Source organism: Grammomys surdaster, unplaced genomic scaffold (assembly GCF_004785775.1).
Source record: "Grammomys surdaster isolate TR1022 unplaced genomic scaffold, NIH_TR_1.0 126398, whole genome shotgun sequence".
NCBI classification, from domain to species: domain Eukaryota; kingdom Metazoa; phylum Chordata; class Mammalia; order Rodentia; family Muridae; genus Grammomys; species Grammomys surdaster.
In genome coordinates this window covers 692,059-713,675 of record NW_021621192.1, presented here as the reverse complement: position 1 = coordinate 713,675, position 21,617 = coordinate 692,059, and the positions used below count along the sequence as shown (strand labels likewise).

Below are 21,617 nucleotides of genomic sequence, written 5' to 3'. Positions count from 1 at the left end.
AAGGACTGCCCCACCTCTCTGCCTTTCTCCCTCCCTCCTCTCTCCCCTTCTTTCTTAGAAGATCCTAGTATATTGCCCAGACTAACACCTCAAAGATGTGAGCTTCCTGATTCAGCTTTCTACTATAAGCATGTGCTACCACACTTGGGTTGTCTCTTAGTTTTGATATTAATTTTACGGTTATCAGGAGGAACTGGCCGAAAGTTGTATGAAAAGTATGTCTTTCATACCATTTTCTCTAAGTCTGAAATTACAGTGAGATGGAAATGGAGGAAGTGTCACAGCATTCTAACAATGACAAAAGCAGCAGCTGCTGCAACAGCACCAAAGAGCATTAAAAGAGGTTCAGGTCGGGTTCAATCTTAAAGCCCTTCAGAAAATCCTACGCAATAAATGAAGACTGTGTTACACTTCCATCATTGATTCCACAGGTACTTACAAAAATTAAAAAAAAAAATCACACAGGAGGTTCCACAGTAATTCGGTGACTTTTTACAATCTAACCAGCCCTACATAAGGCCACCAAAGGCTTATTATGTAAGGCTTCTTAGTTATGACCAAAGTGTCCTCTCCTTGGACTCGCTGGCTGATTCTTATTCTCCTGAATGCATGGCAGCAAATTCATGCCTGTAACATGGATATATCTACTTTGTTTTTAGTTCTTCCCAAATTTAGATGCAACGTGCTCTCTACTCAGACCAAACTTATTTCAGAGATGAAAGGGATGGGATTTTTTTTTCTGAAAATGAATATGATTTTACTTTTTAGATGGCTTTATTCTTAAAGCAGGTACTTCGAATGAATACAATTTAGTTGCAGTCTCTTTTCTTTCTTAGCTCCTGCAGCTTACAGTGTCACTTTCATAGCCAACAATTTATTAGATTTCTTTCTGAAAGCTCTTACTCCTTATCACAGCCTATCGCACATCATTTGGGACAGAAAACCAGGAGTGGGAGACTGCTGGAGGTAGATCGACAGAAATAATCTAAAGGACGGACACTGAGGAAACCCAGATATTTAAACACTGACTGGACAAGAATACATTTCCCTTAGATACAGAAAAATATTTATTATTATTATTTATATAAAAAGATTCTTTTCTATTATCCTTATACGGTATTCCAATTTCTCAGTTAACTCCGGCTGTGCTTGGACAGAGTGTGACAAGAGGGCCACAGGCTGGGCCATCTTGTAATTATTTGCTGCACTCAGGTACGTTTCACTTTGTTTAGCTGTGTGTATATGTCATAATTCCAAGAGCAAATGCTTTGCAGTAAGTGTTCTACAAGTCCCCAGAGTCTCCTGAAACCAGACAGGAGTAATTCATTACCATTTTCAATAACAGCAGAGTAAATACTTAAGGCTAATAGGAGAAGTCTAGAAAATTTACCCCCCTTCTCCTTTTGGTACCATTACTACACACTTCTGTTTCTGGGTCACACCTTCCTCACACCCCTTTTCCTCTTTCCTTTCTTGATAGCAGGGAAGCAGGCTGTGTCATCATGGTCTAGTTTCCTTAGATTTGGGTGATGCCAAAATCCTTTCCTGGTCAGTTTGCTTCCAATATCTTCTCAGCATCTATCACAAACACTCACCAACACCAACCATCTTAGCAGATGAACCTGTGTTCTATACCATCAAAGCAAAGGAAGGAAGAAACTCCAGAGACTCTTGTTCTGGAGACCACCACCTTCTTACCAAAGGTGTCTGCATGGGTCCTGGGCTGAGATCACACTGGAATTTATTTATTTATTTATTTATTTATTTATTTATTTATTTATTTACTTATGAGGAGAAAACATACTTGTTTATTGAAAAATAAAGAAAAATATTTTGTTTTTCAGTGCATTATGAAAAATAACATGCATATTCTCAAATTATATTTATTTTTTAAATCAAATCGTAATTTTTACTTATTTACACAGGGGTTATAAACACAAAAAGGCAGGACATGGGGAAGGGGATGACACTGGAGCTTGGGTGTTCAGGGGGAGTACAGATATCTTTCAGAACCGGGTATCGGCTGGGTGAAGGTTCAGGGAACAGGTCACTATGACTCTGCCTTATGATTCACTTGTCCTTATCTAAGTTGGTATTATCTGCCAAGGCTACCTATTTACAAGGTCTATGACTACTCAGGCTGGTAAATTTCCACAAAAGCTGCCTGTTTACAATAGCTTATAGCCATCTGTTTCAATGTTTTTCCACTGAGACCCAAGACTTGATGTTAGTATACATGTATGTATTGCTGATTTTAGGCCTATGGCTGATTTTAGACCTTCAGTGTATAAGCAGGGCTGCCCCTAACATCTCCTCCCTTCTCTAAGTATAGAAGGGCTGTGGCGATTCTAATCTTGGGAAGGCGGGGGTAGAGGCCTGATTGAAGGGGACCTTGTAATTGAAGGGGACTTTGTAATGGCTCCAGTCCCCCTGTCGTTGTCCCACACTGGTATTTATTTTATCCAATCTTTTCCAGGATGTAGAAAGAAAAAGAGAAGCACAAGAGAAATGAGAATGAATTGGAAATGTTTTTGTGATTCAAAATAAATGCCTGATTTAAGAATGAAACTCTAGACTTCCTTTTTTTAAAAAATATTTTTTACCAAGTTTTTTAGATTTATTTATTATATTTACAATATTCTGGCTGCATGAATGACTGAATACCAAAAGAGAAAATCAGATCTCATCATATATAGTTATGAGCCACCACGTGGTTGTTGGAAATTGAGCTCAGGACCTTTGGAAGAACAGTGTGCTCTTAACCTCTGAGCCCTCTCTCCAGCCCAACTCTAGGAATTTCTGACCCAGGAGGACAGCATTTGACCTTTCCTACTCCATCCTGAATCCCAGTACTTGGGAAAGTACCTGGCATCCTGTAGCTTGTCACTTAATACATATTATCTGAATGAATGAAGGCTTTAATGAATGTTAATCATTTTGAATTTAAGATAGCAGCAGCCTTGACTATTTTCAAATACTACCGATTTGCAGCATTAGCGTGCCTCAAATGTTTTGCTGTCTAGCTCTGCCAACAGTGAGCTGAGTGGAGTATATTTTTCTGATTTTTTTTTTAAACCAAAGGATGCTTCTTGGTCCTTATTGTAGTTGGCTCCCAAGCTCATTTTATTCTAGGGACCTCTCTCTTGTTCTGACAGACCTAGACTTTCTGTCTGTTGCTGGTTTCTTCTCTTCTGTCTCAGCTTCTCTATTTGAGTACATTTCTTTTCATTTTTGTGTTTTTTACTGATTATGTATGTTTCCTGAGAATTTCATACATATGACATTTTAATGTAGTCCTCTTCCAGAGAATAACACTTTTCCTACAGCAGCTACTAACCATCACCAGTCTGCTAAATGCTTTCTCATTTGCATCTGTGAACCAAGCTCCTTGCCAGGTTTCAAGGACTTCCTGGAAATCTCTAGATAAATGCAGTCCTGTTCAAACAAGAAATCACTGTTTTCTCTCTAAATCTGTTCTCTTTCTTTCCTGATTTTCCTTTCTATCCTCTTTCTTACAGGAATAATATGATTAAAATTCATTTGATTATGACCTTTCTTTCTCACCTATCAAATAATCAGGCAATAACCAAAGTATCTCATTTAAGTCTTGAAAATAGGTCTTTAATCTATTCCTTTCAAAATAGATATTGATTAATATGATTTCTTTTCTCACCTTTTTTTTTTCTTGTCTTGCTTCATTGGCTTCCTTGATAGTTTGTTTTTTTTTCATTATGTAATTAATTGACACTCATTACTTTTGCCAGTTTTCTTGCTGTTATACTAACATGCTAAGTTCTGATTCAAGGTTTAAAACAAACTTACTGTCTCTGTCTAGAATACACCCCTACCATTCTTCTCATGATTTTCTCTCTCTTTGCATTCAATTCTCTCTGCTATCTAAAATGGGTTTATAGAATTAGATTTCTTTTTGTCTCCTCCAGTGTTTAGCTCTGTCTCATTACTCTAGTAACACAAGTATTAAAAAGAAAGGTCGGTTAGTTAATCTTCATTGGGAGGAACTTGTCCCATAGCATCAGGAAATACAAATGGATGCATGTGTCAGCCCAGCGGATGATATCATCATTTTCCTTCACCTGGTGCTATCAGAAAGACATTAACTATTAGAGCCACACGCTAGAACTTTCAAAACTTTTAGCAACAGTAGGCTATTAATTTATCAGTTAAATAATACCAAATATTGCATTGCAGTTACAGAAAGCTGACTAATTATACTATCCAAACTGCAATGTTGCTTCCAGATAAATTTTCTCGTATTTTTCCAATGTATGCATTATAAACTAAAAAGTTTGTTGAAAATTTCATTTTTTCATCTTGAACCTTATTAACGTTTTTGAGTTATCAACATGAGCCTAAATGTATAATGATCATGGAGGGACCAGCCATCATGGGCTAAACTTTGTTTATGAACATCTCATGTTTCTTTGTTCGTTAAGGGAACAGGATTTATTAGTTTACATTTGACCTCTATATTTTCTACTCTGATCTGCACTTTTCTTTCATTCAGAGGAAAACAAAAATCTAAGCCCTAGAGAGGTTTGGTGACGATTCTATCAATAATTAGCTGGTGAAGCAGTTGCTCTAACAGTGGATGTTTGGAGGATTGCCTTTATTTAACAAGAATAAGCCAACCATATAACTAGTGAACCTCTTTTTATGCATGTAGTACAATGCTCTATGGCTGAGTAGAATGTATTCTTTTATGTATACTCATAAAATATTATAAAAACTCCCTAGGAGTAATTTATAGTATTCTTGAACATGTAAAGATTTTGAGTGACTCTAGAAGATTCTATTATAGCTCTAGTATTGAGCCATAGGATTTTTAAAGAGTGCCTTAGAGTGACATGGAGTTATCTTTGGGAATTTGTTTGCTACTGGGGATGACTTCTGTTCCACTTCACTGAGTTTGTTATTTAGGTGATGTAGTTAGTGCTTGTAAATGCGCTTTTTACTTAGCTAGAAGATAAATTCTGTTGTCTGTCTCACTGTTGTGCTGTATTTCTTCAGCAGAAGCTGCAGTTCTTAACTTCTTATAGAAAGGTAGCCCTTTGCCTCTTGGTGATGTAACTAATGCTATTGATAACTATTAGTTACAGATCATGACTACCTATGGTACTAATGATTACAAGTCTGTCCTCCAACTGATGGGTTTTATTTGCTTTCTGGGGAAAGAGTATGTGTTGCACATATGGTTAAAACTGATTCATCTTTCTTTACATTAGTTATATCTTAACAGGCTTATAAAGTTGTGATATGATTCATATAAAGTGGTTCAATTTTTATCAGACATTGTTTATGCATGATGCAGTCTTTAATCATTTAGTTTTCCAATGTAAAATAAAAGCAGTTATATGTGGGCATATGAAGGAGCAGAAGTGATTCAAAGAACTGTACAATACATGTTTCTAAGAGACAAGGCTATACATAAGACAAAAACATACATTAAACACAAACTTATAGATGGATGACCGAAAGGTTTTATTTTTATAGTCTTATATCAGTTTTAATGGAGATTCAATGTATTTGTTTCCCAGACCCCAGGAAAATCTATCTACAGTCAGGCCCTTGTTCTACTTCATTATCTTCATCAGTATCTTTTATGCAGTTGGGATGTCTTTAGGGAACATTAATTGCTAGCTATCTCTTAGCTACTTAAGGGCAATCCTGGAACAATTACTATGTATTTATGGGAATGAGGTATTCATTTATTTATTGCTTTTCTTCTAACAATCCCATAGCACTTGACTCAAGCTGATAACAGTACCAGCAGGATCACCGATTATTGCGGGAATTACTTTTCTCTCATCCCCACAATGTATCCTGCAGCGCCTCAACATTCCCCTATGGGGCTTGCTCTTAGCAGTTAAAAGTATAGGGCTGATTGTCATCAAGGGTATATTAACTTACATAGAGTTAATTTCCCCATTTAGTAGAGCCCTTTTATTGGTCCTAATTCATATATATATGAATGCACAAGTACATATGTGTGTGTGTGTGTATATATATGTATATATATAATATATATAAAATATATATAATACATATAATGTATATAATATATAATATATGGATGAAATCATAGTATTTATTTGATAAGATTTAATCTATTAAACAAAGAAAATTAAGATCTCTTACTTTTCAAACTTTGAGTCTATTCTGGTCTCTTATTTTTAGATACTCTATGTGTAAACTCATGCACGAAAATTTTGACATCCAACTTAGTTTGTAAGCCATCCTCAAAATTGAAATTTTCATGTAAATATAAATATAAAAACAAAGGAATCATTTGAAATGGTCAAGCTAATGGCAGTAAGTCAGCAGATGACTCTAAATTCATATACATTTACAGATTAATTTGTATAGAAACAATATGAAATCTTGAAAAAAAGAGAACTGAGATGCTCTAATCAATGATATCTGGGTTAGTTTAGTTTTGTTTTACAGACATGAAAGTTCAGTATAGAGGTGTCAAATAATTTATTCAACACGCCAGATCTTAACTGGCAAGAGCAGAATTCCAGTAATGATTCATTGATTTTGGTTATGTATTGATGTGAAAGAAACAATTTTAAATTTAATGACTTAAAACAGCAATTTTACATGAAATTAGGAGGCATTTGGATACTGTGAATCTAGCAAAATAATAGTAGTAAGTTCATTCCTATGATGTCGAGGCTCCCTAACCACGTGTCATCAGTCAGATTTATAGTTTTGGGCATACCTTTCCTCCTATGGAGCAGACCTTAAATATACAGTTGCTTACCCTCATTTGTATCACTCAGGTACATGGTCACAGTTCATAGATAGATCAGTATAGTTCTTATTCCTCATCAAAAAGCATTTTTGTGTAGTGGATGGAGGTTTAAAGTGATAACATAAGTGTGTGTCATCTAGATCAGTACTCTATCTCACAAGTTACAGGGACCATGACAGAAGGAAGAGTGGAAAGACTGTAAGAGTCAGAGATCAGGGAGGACAAGATTGAAATAGAGCCTTCTGGATCTAATAAACCTCTCAACTTACGAACTGATAGCAAGTATGCTTTGTCGGTATAAGACTTGCATAAGACTGAGCCAGTCAACATTCCAGAATGGCAGGAGAACTCAAATCTCTATCCCTACCTGGGGAGATATGGACAGTTAGACTTCCAGGAGAAAAAGTGTGATGTTTCTTTATGGGTGTGGCCCCTAGTATACTTAGAATACTCTATTGGATGTAGTGCAGGAGTATGTGGGGAGCATGAATTTGAGCTGATGGAATATTAAAAAAATGAAAGGACATAAACTTGGAGTAAATCTCAGAGGAGTTAAAGGGAAAAGCAAGAATATAAATATACTCAAAATACATTGTATGACAATTTTAAAGAATCAAAAATGCAAAATTGTTTTTTAAAAAAACCTCTTATCATTTCTTGGGTTGATTAAATTGAGTTTATTTGATTTCTTTGCCCTGCCAAATGGCCACAGCTGTCAGTGTATGATTAGGGTGGGAGTTGGGTAGGGATATAATGTCTGAGATGGTTCACTCACAAGCCTGAAATTTAGTGCTGTCTAGCATTTTGGCTGGGGCTGTGAAATAAAGTACCTTGATTCTATGTTTTTTTAAAAAATCTATCATCTATCTGCCCATCCATCCATCCATCCATCCATCCACCCATCCAGCCAATTTAGTGTGTGTGTGCCTGTTTGTGCTTGTGTGTGTGTGTGTGTGTGTGTGTGATGAGTGTAAGAGAGATGTGGATATGGCCATATTTAAGTCACAACAGGGGTGTTAAGGTCAGAGGACAATTGTGGCAACCAGTTCCCACTGGTACCTTGTGATTAAACTCAAATTATGTGCAAAGCCCTCCTACCTTGCTAGGCTTCTTTTTGCAATACTACATGGATTGCTTTTACTCGACACGGAAGTTGGGTTTCAGGAAGAATTATAGACTACAAATAACAACTTGCAAATATATAAAATGCCTCGTGCCCTGCCCTTGCTAATATCCCAGTGGTCAAGGTTGGTCACATGGCTGTGCTCAGTATAAGTCCTGTTGAGAAGGACTTATGGGTGGATATTGAAAAATTGTTAAAGTCACTATAATAAAACCCATTATAATGCTTAACATCTCCAACACTCTTCCCTGCTTTCATAACTATTGGGACCACAAGTAATCTGCTCCCTTCAGCAACATTTTACCAATGCCTTGGGTGAAGAATGAAGAGATTTCAGACACAGAGTTCAGCACATTTTTATTAAGCTATTGTATTTTTAACTATAACATAACATTTTAACTGTCCCTTAAATGGTTTAAAAATGTTTATTTTCTTATATGACTTTTATCTGTGTGTTTGTGTTTACATGAGTTTATACTCCTCACATATATACAAGAGCTTGTGGTAACATGAAGAAATAATCAAATACACTGAAACTGAAATTAGATATGAGTCTGACTTGGCAGTGGGCTCTGGTAACTCAGTCCAGGTCCTCTGTAAGAGTAGGTAGAATGTAGGTAGAATGTGCTTTTAACCACTGAGCCATCACTCAGTGGTTGTTGACAAAATTTTAATTCTGTAAATAAAAATACCACTTTAAAATATCTAAATAATTTTCATGAAAAACTTAATGATATTCTTTGTTGGGTTTTATGTGTAATTTATTAGTGAATAAATATGGATACTTACTGTTATATTTTTGGCCTTTATCATTGTTCAAATATACGCATCCAATTACTTAAAGTATATGACTAATTTTGGATTTTAAAGTAATTTTCTTTCAAAATAATGACCTTGATTCCTTTATTTCTGGACCAGCAAAATTGTTATTTCAGCAGTTATCTTTTATTTTACTTTATACCAAATATAATAATTTATTCATAATGCTATTAATAGAGCTGACTTCCATATAGAATTTTTTCTGGCCATGTTTTACTCTATGATAAAGCATTTTATATTTGTCTATGAAATATATTTCTAAGCAGTAGTATTTTACTTTAATGAATCAAATATTGATGGTCAGTCTTCTATTAATATTGACATTTAGAAAAATATAACCCTTTACTCCTGAGTCATTATGCTAAGCCAAATGTGCAAAGTTTAGAGGTGATGCTTTTTCAAAGCTATGGTAACCCATGCAAACTCTGATAATGCCATGGCCTAGAGGCAGACACTGAGAAGAGATGTCAGAAGCCAGCACCTGAATGAAGGTGCTGTCCTAACAACTTGGTATTGTTATTATGATTTAATAAAAACCAAGGGCAGTGTATGAGAAATAGTGAGGAAAATCAGGAACTTACTTTTAGTGACAACACCTTCTAGGCGAATGATGTTTGGGTGATCAAATTGACCCATGATGCTAGCTTCTCTTAGAAAATCTCTTCTCTGTCGGTCCATGTGGCCACCTTTCAATGTTTTAATGGCAACTGGAATTTCCCTTTTCCCTGGTGTCTTCAAACGCCCACTGCAGACTTCTCCAAATTCACCTTAAAAGGAAAACAAAACATCATTTGTTTAAACCAAACCTTTCTATTTCATAAAATCCAAATTACCATGGTATCATTTAGAAAAGAACCCAAAACACACCTTCCCAATGTTTGCTTGGAAATGCTTTTTCTTTAGACTGTATAAAAAAATATGCCTTATATATTTATAATGCTTCTGATGTTTTGTATTACAAATTTAGGTGAAGTAGTGTTCTCAGAATTATTATTACAAAATAAAATATTGATTACTTTTTAGAAACCTTGAAGGTGTTATTTCTGCATCAAGGATGTTCCTCGAGAGACATACCTGATTTGCTACACAATTATGTCCAGCAGAATGGGATGTGCTAGTGTAATTCTCAAGAAAAGCAATCATTATCTGACATTCCATGGTCCTCTTCTCAGTCCTAATCTATGAGCCAAGTTCTGGCTCTGTTCAGACAATCCCCCTGATATGTATAGTTTATTTGACCCCTGAAGTCATTAGTCTGGGTTTTATGGCAATTAGAAAGCAGTATTGTTTTAATTAATTTATCACCATTTAAAAAAACCCGTGCTGAAAACATGGTTTCACAGGTATTATAATACCTGATTATATAGGGTGGATTGTAGAAGATATATTGATGGAAATATAAGTATAGGAAGATGAGTTACATTTCAGCTATAGTTACATAAATAAGTTAAATATGCGATTATTTTCTAAATAGTTACCACATGAGTATGTACTGCTAGATTGCTATGAGAGTCAAAGAAGTATCTGGTACTATCTTGCACTCCATTAAAAAAATAGGAGATGAATAAAGATGGATCACTTAAGAATAGTCCATCAGAGGAGAGGGGAGTGCAGATGTGGGATGGGGGTTGGTGGAAGGGTAATGGGGAAGTAGGATATCATTTGAGATGTAAATGAATGGAATGACTGATAATTTTTTTAAAAAAGAGTAGTCCATCAATGTAAACGCTGTTTCCATTAAGAATCATCATGATTTGAAGGTTTTTATTTTTTTTTAATAAACCACAAAACACTTTGCTTTATTTTTACCCAGGACTAAAAATAGTGCATATGCATACATTTTGAAATGAAAAGATATAAACAAAAACATGCAGTTGTAGAACAGACAACTTGAATTTACAGGCTACTATTTTTCTGCCTCAGTATTCACAGAAGGCTAGCTTATCCATTGATACGAATGTACATTTTTGTCAAATAACCTGCTACATTTTTTGACAGAGCTTAATTGCTTTTTTAAAGGACATCGTATTCTGTCGCCTGGAAAGAAGGCTCCTTCTCATAGGCTTTGATTCTCAATAAGACACGTGTGTATCTGACACTCATGGCTCTTTCTTTTTTTTATTGAGTGTTTTCTTTATTTACATTTCAAATGTTATCCCCTTTCCGGGTCCCCCCCAACCCCCTATCTTATCCCCCCTCCCCCTGCTTCTATGAGAGTGTTTCCACTCCTGCCTCCCCACCCAATTTGAAGACTTAATATGAGGGATATAGCTTATGTTGAGCTGTGAATTTAGTAGGATGTACAACTACAGGAGGGTTAGGAACATTCAAGATGGGTGTGTCGAAGACAAAGATTAAAAGATCAGAAAGAGTAAGGAATGATGAAAACACAAGGCAACTGACTCTGAAGGGCTGTTACTGAAAAGGTCACAGCTCTCTCAGTGTAACATAGTGCATTCAAATAAAGATTTAGGGCATGGGGAAATAATCCACTAATAAAACACTTGCACAGAAGTATGAAGACCTAAGTTTGATCCCCAGAACCCATGTTAAGAACACAGATGTAGGATGTTGCCTTTCCACATAGAAGGGGAAAGGCAATAATCACAGGAGGCAGAGGGAGGGAGAGACCTTGGTGGGAGAGGGGAGGAGGGGAGATCAAGAGAACAAGATAAGGTGTGTGTGTGTGTGGGAGAACAGAAGAGAAGTCCAGAGGGCCAAGAGAATGAGTTAAGATAACCAGCACTAGGGGAGTCTCCTTTAGAAAGTACCAGAGACACAGGAGGTGAGAGACTCTAGGTACTCAATGGAGTTGACCTTAGTTAAAGTGCCCAACACTGGTGAGAGAGAACTTGAAGAGTACCTCCAGTAGATAGACAGGACCTAAAGCAGAGGGACAGGGTTTACTAACCCACAGTCAAAATTTCTGATCCAGAACTGTCCCTGCCTAAAAGAACTGCAGGGACAAAAATGGAGATAAGACTGATGCAAAGGTGGCCCAATGACCGACCCAACTTGGGATCCATCTCCCTTGGTGCAAACTGTATAGTTTCAGGGCTTATTGTAGCTCAGTTGTAATGCTTATCTAGAATGTATGAAATTCTGGGTTCAATTCCCAGAACCAGTATTAAACCCGTCATGGTGATGCATGTCTGTAATCTTAGCTCTGGGGAGGTAAAGGCAGGAATATCAGAAATTCAAGGTCACCATAGGCTACAAAGCATGTTCCATGGCAGCCTGTGATATATGAGACACATTCTCAAAATAAAAACAGGGAGTGGGAGAGATGGTTCTTGCTGCAAAGTTGCTTCTTGCCCTTGCTGCAAAAGCAGAATGGTGAAAATTGGAATCCTAGCACCCACCTGACTAGGGTTTGCTTACTTGTAGATTAGCTGAAAAATTGTGAGATTGAGATTCAGGGAGAGAGACTGTGCCTCAGAGAAATAAAGTGAGTTTGATAGAAGAAGACACTCACATTTTCCTATGGCTTCCACATGATCCTACCTACATGTTTGGCCATATAACACACATACACACACACACACACACATACACACAGAGTGCACTCATGCATGTATAAACATAAGTGCACACACTAACAAAAGTGAACAACAAGCCAATGATGCACACATACACATACTATGTAGTATTACTCATAAAGGAGTTTAAATTATTTAAATTCCAAACTTTTAAGGTTGGAAGGAATAAAAATGTCCCTTCAGTTTATTAGTTTAGAGTTCTAATCAATTATTGGATATGGATAGATAATCAAATTACAATTTTCAGTGCCTTAGATTTCAATTAGCTACATGTTTCTTTGCATCAGTTCAACACAGTCAACCAAATGATGCCTATATGTGAGTAATACGCACTATTTATTAAGTTGAAGAAAAAAAAGATGATATTTTCTTTTTAAAGTTATGATCATACATGTCTGTTAGAAATAGATAGTCTAACAACATAGTCAGTCATTTTTGTTATTATCATGATTTCTTGTTACTTTTAGAACTAGAAATCATTTATTATCAAGGAAAAAGTCAGCCCCTCTGTTGGAAAAAAAAGGCTAGTAATCTGGGAAAGATAGCTTCAAAGCTTGTCTTTTATACATTAAAAATTCACACAAGCAAGGACATGGAAACACTGAACAGGCTGTTGTCCCTAGAAATGTAGTGCTTATAATACCAGACTTGACAAATCTAGCCCACATTTTGCAAGAAATACACAAATATATTAACTTGATGCTCTCAATTTGTGGGAGTTGGATGTTCGTATTTCACAGAAAATGAAGGTGAGCTTTTAAAGTTCTTTCATAATGCACTTGATTTTTAAAATTTGTATTTTGTACCCAAAAATCACAGCCGATAGAAAATTGAAACATTTTTTCTGAGCCCTTGTGACCTTTGGTGGGGGGGGGGGGAAAGGGCATTTGTATATGTCTAAACAAATATCAGATGTAAGATTTACTAGTATTAGAATTTGTCTGGTGATCACTCTTCTTCCTCTAATAAATATATAGAAAATACAGAAATTTCTCTTTGCTTCTACTTACTCAACCCTAAAAAGATCATGTAGTATAATAAAGACTTGGCAATACTTAGAAATATAATATCTGGACTGAGTCCAAATCCATATAATTTTCCCATGTGAATATCATAAAAATTCAAATAAACTTTTTGAATATAATGAAAGAAATGACAGCTCCGTTGGTACTTTATCAAGATAGACAGAGTGGTAATTTCCTTTGCTTTTCTGTCGTCTGAAACTCATGCATCTTATTAACACCAGGCAGGTGTTTTCTTCATATCAAGCTTTGCTTGATCAGCTGTTATCACACTTATTTCATTGGCACTAAATATGGTGATCTGAGATTCCAGTTCTCCTTCATATAAAACCGCTTGGGACAGGGAAACGAAAAAGCCACACTCCTGAGTTATTTTTAAAAATATGTGTACTGGCTGTTGGGATAATAAATATGCTTTAATGGGCTGAGATTCTTAGAGATTTTTCTTTCAGGCATGGGCCAAAAAACTCACTCACAATATGTGTTTAGATCTTCTTTCACAGAAAGCCTAGATACATCACACATATGAAAATGTCTTAGAGTACAATTTCATAAATTGTTAAAGACCAATTCATTATGTGATTGTCCTTATAGTAACAGTTACTATGAGTAGCAGTAACATCCTACACGTAACTTGACCATAAGGAAAAGAAACCATTCCTTAATAAGATTGTGACTATTTATATGCACAATGTAATGCATAGTTAACCCATTAACTATAGGCACATGACATTAATGACTACTTGTGCATAATTGCAATCATTATTATAGTGCCCTCACATGGTGCTTTCTGCCAATGAGTCTATAAACTTAATGTATACTTTCATCACTTTAAAACCCTTTTGAAGTTGGTACTAATATTCCACTTATAAAGCAGGAAACTGTAGCATACTTGCTAAGTAATTGGCCACAACCAACAAATGTTGGGTTCTAGAGTTGATTATTGCTAACAATTTTTTTGTTCTGACGTTTGAGCAATTTAGTTATTAGCATTTTATTGAGTTCACGGTCTAAATTCCCTATGGAATCTTCACACTAATTATCTGACAGTGTTTAAAGCATGAGACAGAATGGAAAGGAGCATGGAGTGATAAGGCTGTGCTGTAGGAATCTTTTACTATTGTCCTACTACAGGATACCATCACTGATGATATTTGGTTTTGATGAAACACCAAAACCAAAAGCAACGTGGGAACAAAAGGGTTTATTTCAGCTTACAATTCCAGTGCACAGTCCATCACCGAGCAAAGTCAAGGCAGAAACTCAAATAGGACAGGGACCTGGAGACCAGGGCAGGTACAGATCCATGGAGGAGTGCATTTTACTGGCTTGATCCTCCTGGTTTGCTCAGCCTGCTTTCTTATAAAATCGAGGACCACCAGCCCAGGGGTCTGGGTCCTCTCCCATCAATGAATATTTAAGAAAATTGCCTTACAGTTAGACCTTATGGAGGCATTTTCTCAATTAAATTCTACCCCATCCCATTTCAGATAACTCTAGCTTGTGTCAAGTTGACTTAAAATTATCCAGAACAACTACTAAACTTGAGTTCTAGCTCAAATGGGTTGTATATTAGGCAGTGTGTAAAAACGACTACAGTCTACTTTCAAGGTGACTAAGAAAACTATACATAGGATAATTGATCTTATGCCATGGACAGTACATTTACTAGCTAACAATCCCATCTATCTTCCAGGTAGTGGTAAAAACCTTTCTTGACAAGCAATTTTATTGTATAATATATAGGGTCATGTGAAAATATCAATTAGTATTGGATTTTCCACATAAACTGTGCAGAATTGAACTGAAACTTGGAGGAAAGCCGGGGGAAGTAAGTACAATCTGCTTGGAAAGCTGTGACAACATGATCATGGCAGCCTTGCCTAAATTTTATCCTCTGTGATCTGAGACTCCAGCTCTTCTTCATTCTCAACCCTTTTAAATGAAGAAACAAAAAGGCCACACTCATGGTTGTTTAAACAAACAAACAAACAATCAAACAACCATGTCTTTTGGTTGTGGGGATGGTAAATCTTGTCAACTTGATTAGACATAGAATTAGCTGAAAGACAAGATACTGGGCAAGTCTGTGAGGGATGTACAGGTAGGACCGATGGAGAGGAGAAATGCCTCCCCAGAGTCAGGCAGCACCTTCAAGCATCAGCTCAGGTAGAGAGAAATCGGAGGGATAGTGAAGAGCTTGCCTGCTTGCCTTTGACCCTGTTGATTAATATGCTTTCCTATAATTGCTGCAGCAGATGCCACACATTGCTGCCACCAGACTACTACTTCAGCCTTCTTGTTTGTACTGAAGCCTAAGAGCTCCCAGGAATCCTCCAGGCATTCTGCACCAGATTGAAGTGCTGTGGCATCCAGCCTTGTGCACTCAGCAGCCAGCAGATGCTTAATGTCTCCAGTGTGAAGACATCTCTGTTGGCCTCCACAGCCCTGTCCAGTAAGACAATATAATCACTCCTCCTTATAACATGCGTTCATTTTCTGAGTTGCTATCCTCTTAAGGGTTCTAACATGTATTCCATGATGTTTTTCTTACATCTGCCATTTCCCCAGACTGGAGTGGTCTGCAATACAAATGTTTTCATTTGTTCTGTCTACACCTACTTAGTTCCCTGTAAAGTCTGAGATTTGCCATCTTCTTTCCAGGATGCTTTCCCTAATAAACTTTCTTCTAACTTTCCTTCCTCCAACTAACTTGTCCATTTAAATGCCAAAGAAAAAGAAATCTGGTAACGTAACACCATCCTCTACATTTGGAAGTATGTCCAGCCCTCATAGATAGGCAGGCTATTTTATTCTCCTGCCAGATATAATACCAACCTCAGACAAGGCTATTCTGAGACATGGCAAGATGAGACAAAGCAAGACCATTTCATAATTTTATCCAAGTTGAGACAGAGTCAAGGTTACTATGTCATCCCAAAATACTACATATCTCATTCTCTTGACAAAAATGAGTGCTCTTCTTTTTAAAATTGATTCTTGTTTTATTCTTATTCTGGTGTTCCATATTTAGAGCTAAGTTTTATGAGGATAATATGGTAGATTGCCTTTAACTCGGATTTGTTATTTGTTATTTTGTGCTCTTCCTTGTGGTTGCTGGAAACTTGTGAGAGACTCTGCACTAAAGCACTATTGAAAGGCACACACCTTCTCTATTTCTTCAGATAAGGTTCCTTTGACACATTAAGCCTCTTTATTAAACAGATCAGATACAGTCCCTCCCTCAAAACTACTGTGAATGAGGACTTAGTTGTGATTTGTGAATTTTCCTGGAGAGATATATGTAAGCTGTTTGTTTACTCTAGAGAGAGCACAGACCAGAGATTATTCCACTCACATCTAGCTTACTAAAACAATGATTTTGATTGGAATTCCTTACTGGAGAGTAGGCAACTTACAGACAGCTATACCACTGAACCAAAGTCTCTCTCTCACCAATGGCTAACTTCTTATAAAAATCTCTCAGGAGAGGTAGGATCTTGTAAGCTCCACTCCTAGCAATCGCTCATAAATTCCTAAGAAGAAACTTGGCCTCACACATCCTCAACAATAGAACATTAATGGACCACATTTTGTGTTATCACAGCTCCTGGGAGTTCAGGAGGGCAGTGTCCATGGCAGGCCTAGAGGACATCATTCCTTGAGTTCCTTGCTAACTTATAGAATGAGTAAACTAAGTAACCCTCACGAGGAATCAGGGAGGAACTACTCCTACTTGATACTACAAAACCTATATCCCACAACACTAGTTCCTTCTGTTACCAACTGTAACTTCTTCTTAACTTCTTCTTTGCACATCTATATAGTATGGGCTACCTTCTTCTAATGGACTGTGAACACATTTCATATATATATATATATATATATATATATATATATATATATATATATATCATGTATCCAATGAGTGGTATACCATAGTACTGGGCCATCCAGGAGAAGGAATCCTCTGACCAACAGGATGAACAGGAGGTAATTCAAAACAATTACTTTCCCTTCATCCCCTTCCCAGGAAACATGTCTATTCACACATTCCTTCCAGAGCCTCTTCTCTGTGTTAGACAGGTATGCTTCACATCATGTCCTTTTCCTTATTAAATGAAATAAGCCTTTTCCTCCTCAAGTTGTTTTTCATCAGACTGCTTTATTATAGTAACAGAAACAAAACTACAATACCCAGAACAGCCAAAGTATTTTCACTGGAATATAAAATCCTTATAAAAATGTCCAGATATAAGCCGGGCAGTGGTGGCGCACTCCCTTAATCCCAGCACTTGGGTGGCAGAGGCAGGTGGATTTCTGAGTTCGAGGCTAGCCTGTTCTACAGAGTGAGTTCCAGGACAGCCAGGGCTACACAGAGAAACTCTGTCTCGAAAAACCAAAAAAAAAACCAAACAAACCAAAAAACAAACAAACAAGCAAACAAACAAACAAAAAAACACCTCCCCCCAAAAGTCCAGATATCTATAGGGTACTTTTAGCAATAAAAATGTACTATCTATAGACAAATAATGTTTTGTGGGAAGTTATGGGTTGGGGTAAGATGTTGTAAACCTTTTCTTGGGCAGGAGACCTAAAAGGGTCATTCTGAGATAGCAGATGCATAGCTGTTTGCCAGATCCATGACTCTAGGCCTATCTTCAGCTTTAGATACACCATCATTTTTCAAACAGCTTGGATTCAGACCGATTTGGACGTGAGCCTGCAAATAAAACCAACCAGGCACAAGTGCAGAAGTAGTCATGCACAATGTATATGGCAGACAGGCCTGTCTGCCTGCTGACATGGGTCATGCAGTGGATGTGAAAACTCTCCTGTCCTTTTTCTCTAATTGCCTCTCAACTGAACTTGACTTTAGTGCTGCTACTATAAGGCCATAGGACGCTTGCCTATCACCTCTAATGGTCCAGGCTTGCCAATCTGTCCTGCAACAGATCCTGACATAATCTTGTCTAGTACCACATTCCTGCTTTGTTATAGCCTTGATGTTATTTTTTACTGTTTAGGGATCACCTTGGCATGCCAGAAGTCTACTTAGGCAGTTCTTTCTGGTTCTCTCTTGAAGACAGGCAAGGGGGAAGAGCATCTGTGTGTGTGTGTCGGGGGGGGGGGGAGGTTTCGAGACTTGGTCCTCCAAGATATTTAGGGTTTCTTTTATTATAATAAAATCTTTACCTGTGTTAAGTTACTATGAAGTAGTAGCTGATTTGCCTGTCTGAGTTCCTGTGAGGCCAGAAACTGCATCTCTGAAATTTAGCATCTCACTGTAAAACAGCAGGGGATTAAGTTAAGTAGCTATTGTTCTAACTCCGCAGGAATTATTCCAACTCCTAGCCTGCTAGTTTAAGTCACAGGAAGAAAAAAAAAGGGATACTTTGAAAAGTGATGAGCAGTTAGGAGCACTGACTGCTCTTCTAGAGGTCCTGAGTTCAGTTCCTAGCAACCACATTGTGGCTCATAACCATCTGTGATGGGATCTGATGCCTTCTTCTGATGTATCTGAAGACAGCAACAGTGTACTCACAGAAAATAAATAAATAAATCTTTAAAAAAGCCAGAAAAATGATTTATTTCTAAGCCTTTATTTCTAAGTTCTTCTAGGTTTTCACTGATTTCTAAGAAGTTCTCTCTGAGTTCTCCTCAATAGAGTTCTCTCAAAAATGTTCTTTCTGCTCTCTTCTCCTAATCTAGCTCTTTCCTCTAGCACTGATGTAACAATGTCCCTGCTCCAAATACCATGCAATGTAATCATTCCTAATCTTTTGTACCTTTTCTAAGGAGAATAGATCATATGTTTTTACAAGCACTACTCCCCCTTTTTAAACAAAAGTTCACTAAATGTTTAAGCATAAATTAAAATCATAAGTTGAATAAGAAGTTTACAATAGAGATGTTTACATGCATATCCAAAGTAATTATCTGGCTAAACACATTCATTGTCTCTCACTAGTTCTACAGGTTCATGGACTATAAGTTATCATTGAAGACTATAAGTTATCATTGAAGGTTTGTATAGATAAACCTAGTCAATATTTTATCTTCTGACCTTGCACCTACAATAAATCATTAATTCCCTTTTTATGATCTTGGTAGAACCATCTCAGGAAGATCACCTGCTAGTTTTAGCTTCTCCTAGATAGCTTCTGGCATTGGAGAAAGTCTTAGATAAGTTTTCTGGTCTTTTCCCTGCTGTTGGCCCCCTAAACTCTAAGCTCAGTTGTTGAGTTTCTTATCTGTCACCTGGTAGCTATCAGACCCACACAGTGAACTGATGGGATTCTTGCCCACAGGGGCCATTGTCACATCCTTGCAAACATCAGTCCCACAGCAGATTCCAAATCATCCCTGAGCTTCATTGTTAGTATTTTCCCACTGTGGTCCATGAGCACTATGGTGGTTTGAATGAGAATGTCCTCATAGGCTCAGAGGTTTGGGTATTGTATCATCATTTGCTGGCTCTGTTTGGGTAGATTTTGAAAGTATAACTTTGCTGGAGGAAGTATGTCACTAGGGATGGTCTTTGAGGTTTTAAAGCCATGTGCTGTTCCTAGTTTGCTCTTTCTGTAGTCTGCTTTTGGTTTGAGATGTGAGCCCTTGGCTTGCTGCTCCAGCTGACATTCCTGCTGCTTCCTGGTCATGATAAAACTTCATTCTTCTGATACTACAAGTCCAAATAAACATTCCTTTTATCAGTTGCCTTGTTCATAATGCTTTATCCCAGAAATAGAAATGTAACTAATACAACAACAAACTACAGAAAACCAGTCTATCACTAGAAGCTACATCTTCCTGTAGAGTTGTTGATATTTGTCTCAAAATGGATTCTCAAAACTTTGTTTTGAGAGCTATTGAACTATCTGGAAAGTAAAGAAAGCATGTCATACCTCCAAAGCATGGAGAGCAGACCTCAATTCAATTGTAGATGATAAAACTACAATTTATAAATTGAGACCAGAGCTTCTCAACTGCAATGTAAGAGCAGTAATGCTCATCTGGGTAATAACTAGAAAACATGTTACCTGTATCTCTGAAGACGGGGCTGAAGATTTCTGTCATAGCTGTAGATTCTGAAATAATCTTGCATTTTAGTATGAACAATTTAACTGCAGACCAGTAGAATATACTCAGGCCAGGAACCAACTCTTTTATATAACGAGAACATTCATAGAGAATTGGATAAAGACATATTACTAGTACATATGTAAAGAAAAAAAAATAAAAACAAAAACCTCTAACAGCTGAGAACCCCTTAGTAGACCTTGAATATTCCAGCATAAGGATCCAGGTCTGAGATAGCCAGGTTCTAGTTCAACCAGGGATCATAAGACCCATGCTCACTAGATCCCCTAGAACCAAACCCACCAACTATATATAGTCTCCACTCCAGACCCAGAGCCAGTCATAAGACCCACATTCAACCTTATTTGGAAGTGAATTCTGAGGCAGTGCTATCAACATAGAGACCGCAAAGGAAAAGGGTATACATGGTCAAAAGCAAAAGATGTCAAAGAGGAGTTAGCATCTTCAAATGTCCATACAATAAAGTAACCATCCAAATTCAACAGACCATTGTAAGCCAAAGAGGAGTGGCTTTTCTTCTAGTATTTAAAACAATGCTAGAAAAAAAATATTGCCAATCAAGAATATACTTGGCAAAGTTGTCCTCCAGAAATGCTAGAGAAATAAAAAGTTCTGTCTCAGAATTTTTGCTAATGTGAAAAAGCACCATGACCAAAAGCAACATGGGGAGGAAAAGGTTTATTTCACTTCTACTTCTAGAACACAGTCCATTTTCAGAGGAAATCAGGGCAGGAATTCAAGGAAAAACTAGGAAGCAAGAACTGTAGCAGAGACTATGGAGGAATGTTGCTTACTGGCTTGTTCCTCATGCTTGGTCTGCCTGACTTCATACACTCCTCAGGTCTACTTGTCCAGGGCTGGGAACAATAGGCTGAACCTCCCCACATCAATCATTGAGAAAAATGTCCTACAGACTTGCCTATAGGCCAGTCTTATGGGAGATTTTCTTCAACTGAGATTCTTCTTCCCAGATAACTGTAGATTGTGTTAAGTTGACAAAACACAAACCAGGACAACATCCCAAATCAAGCACAGACGTAGTGAGTCATCTCTTTAATCCATAACTTTGGCCAAAGCAGCAGGAGCTTTGCTGTAAACTAGGAAGGACAATTCCAGGCCAGACTGGACTATATAGAGAGACTCTGTCTCAAATAATAAACAGACACACAAGTAGGTAGGTAGGCAGATAGGCAGATAGACAGGTAGGCAGGTAGGCAGGTAGGCAGGTAGGCAGGTAG

The 21,617-nt window shown here is 37.2% G+C and overlaps 1 protein-coding gene across 1 annotated transcript in view; it reads right to left on the bottom strand.

Annotated features, from left to right (window-relative positions):
• Window positions 1–21,617, bottom strand: part of Epha6 (EPH receptor A6) — a 900,945-nt gene that overhangs the window by 204,488 nt on the left and 674,840 nt on the right. The window contains exon 11 of the mRNA XM_028760223.1: window positions 9,299–9,484. Coding sequence (XP_028616056.1) covers window positions 9,299–9,484 — 186 coding nt within the window. The remainder of the gene's footprint in view (window positions 1–9,298; window positions 9,485–21,617) is intronic.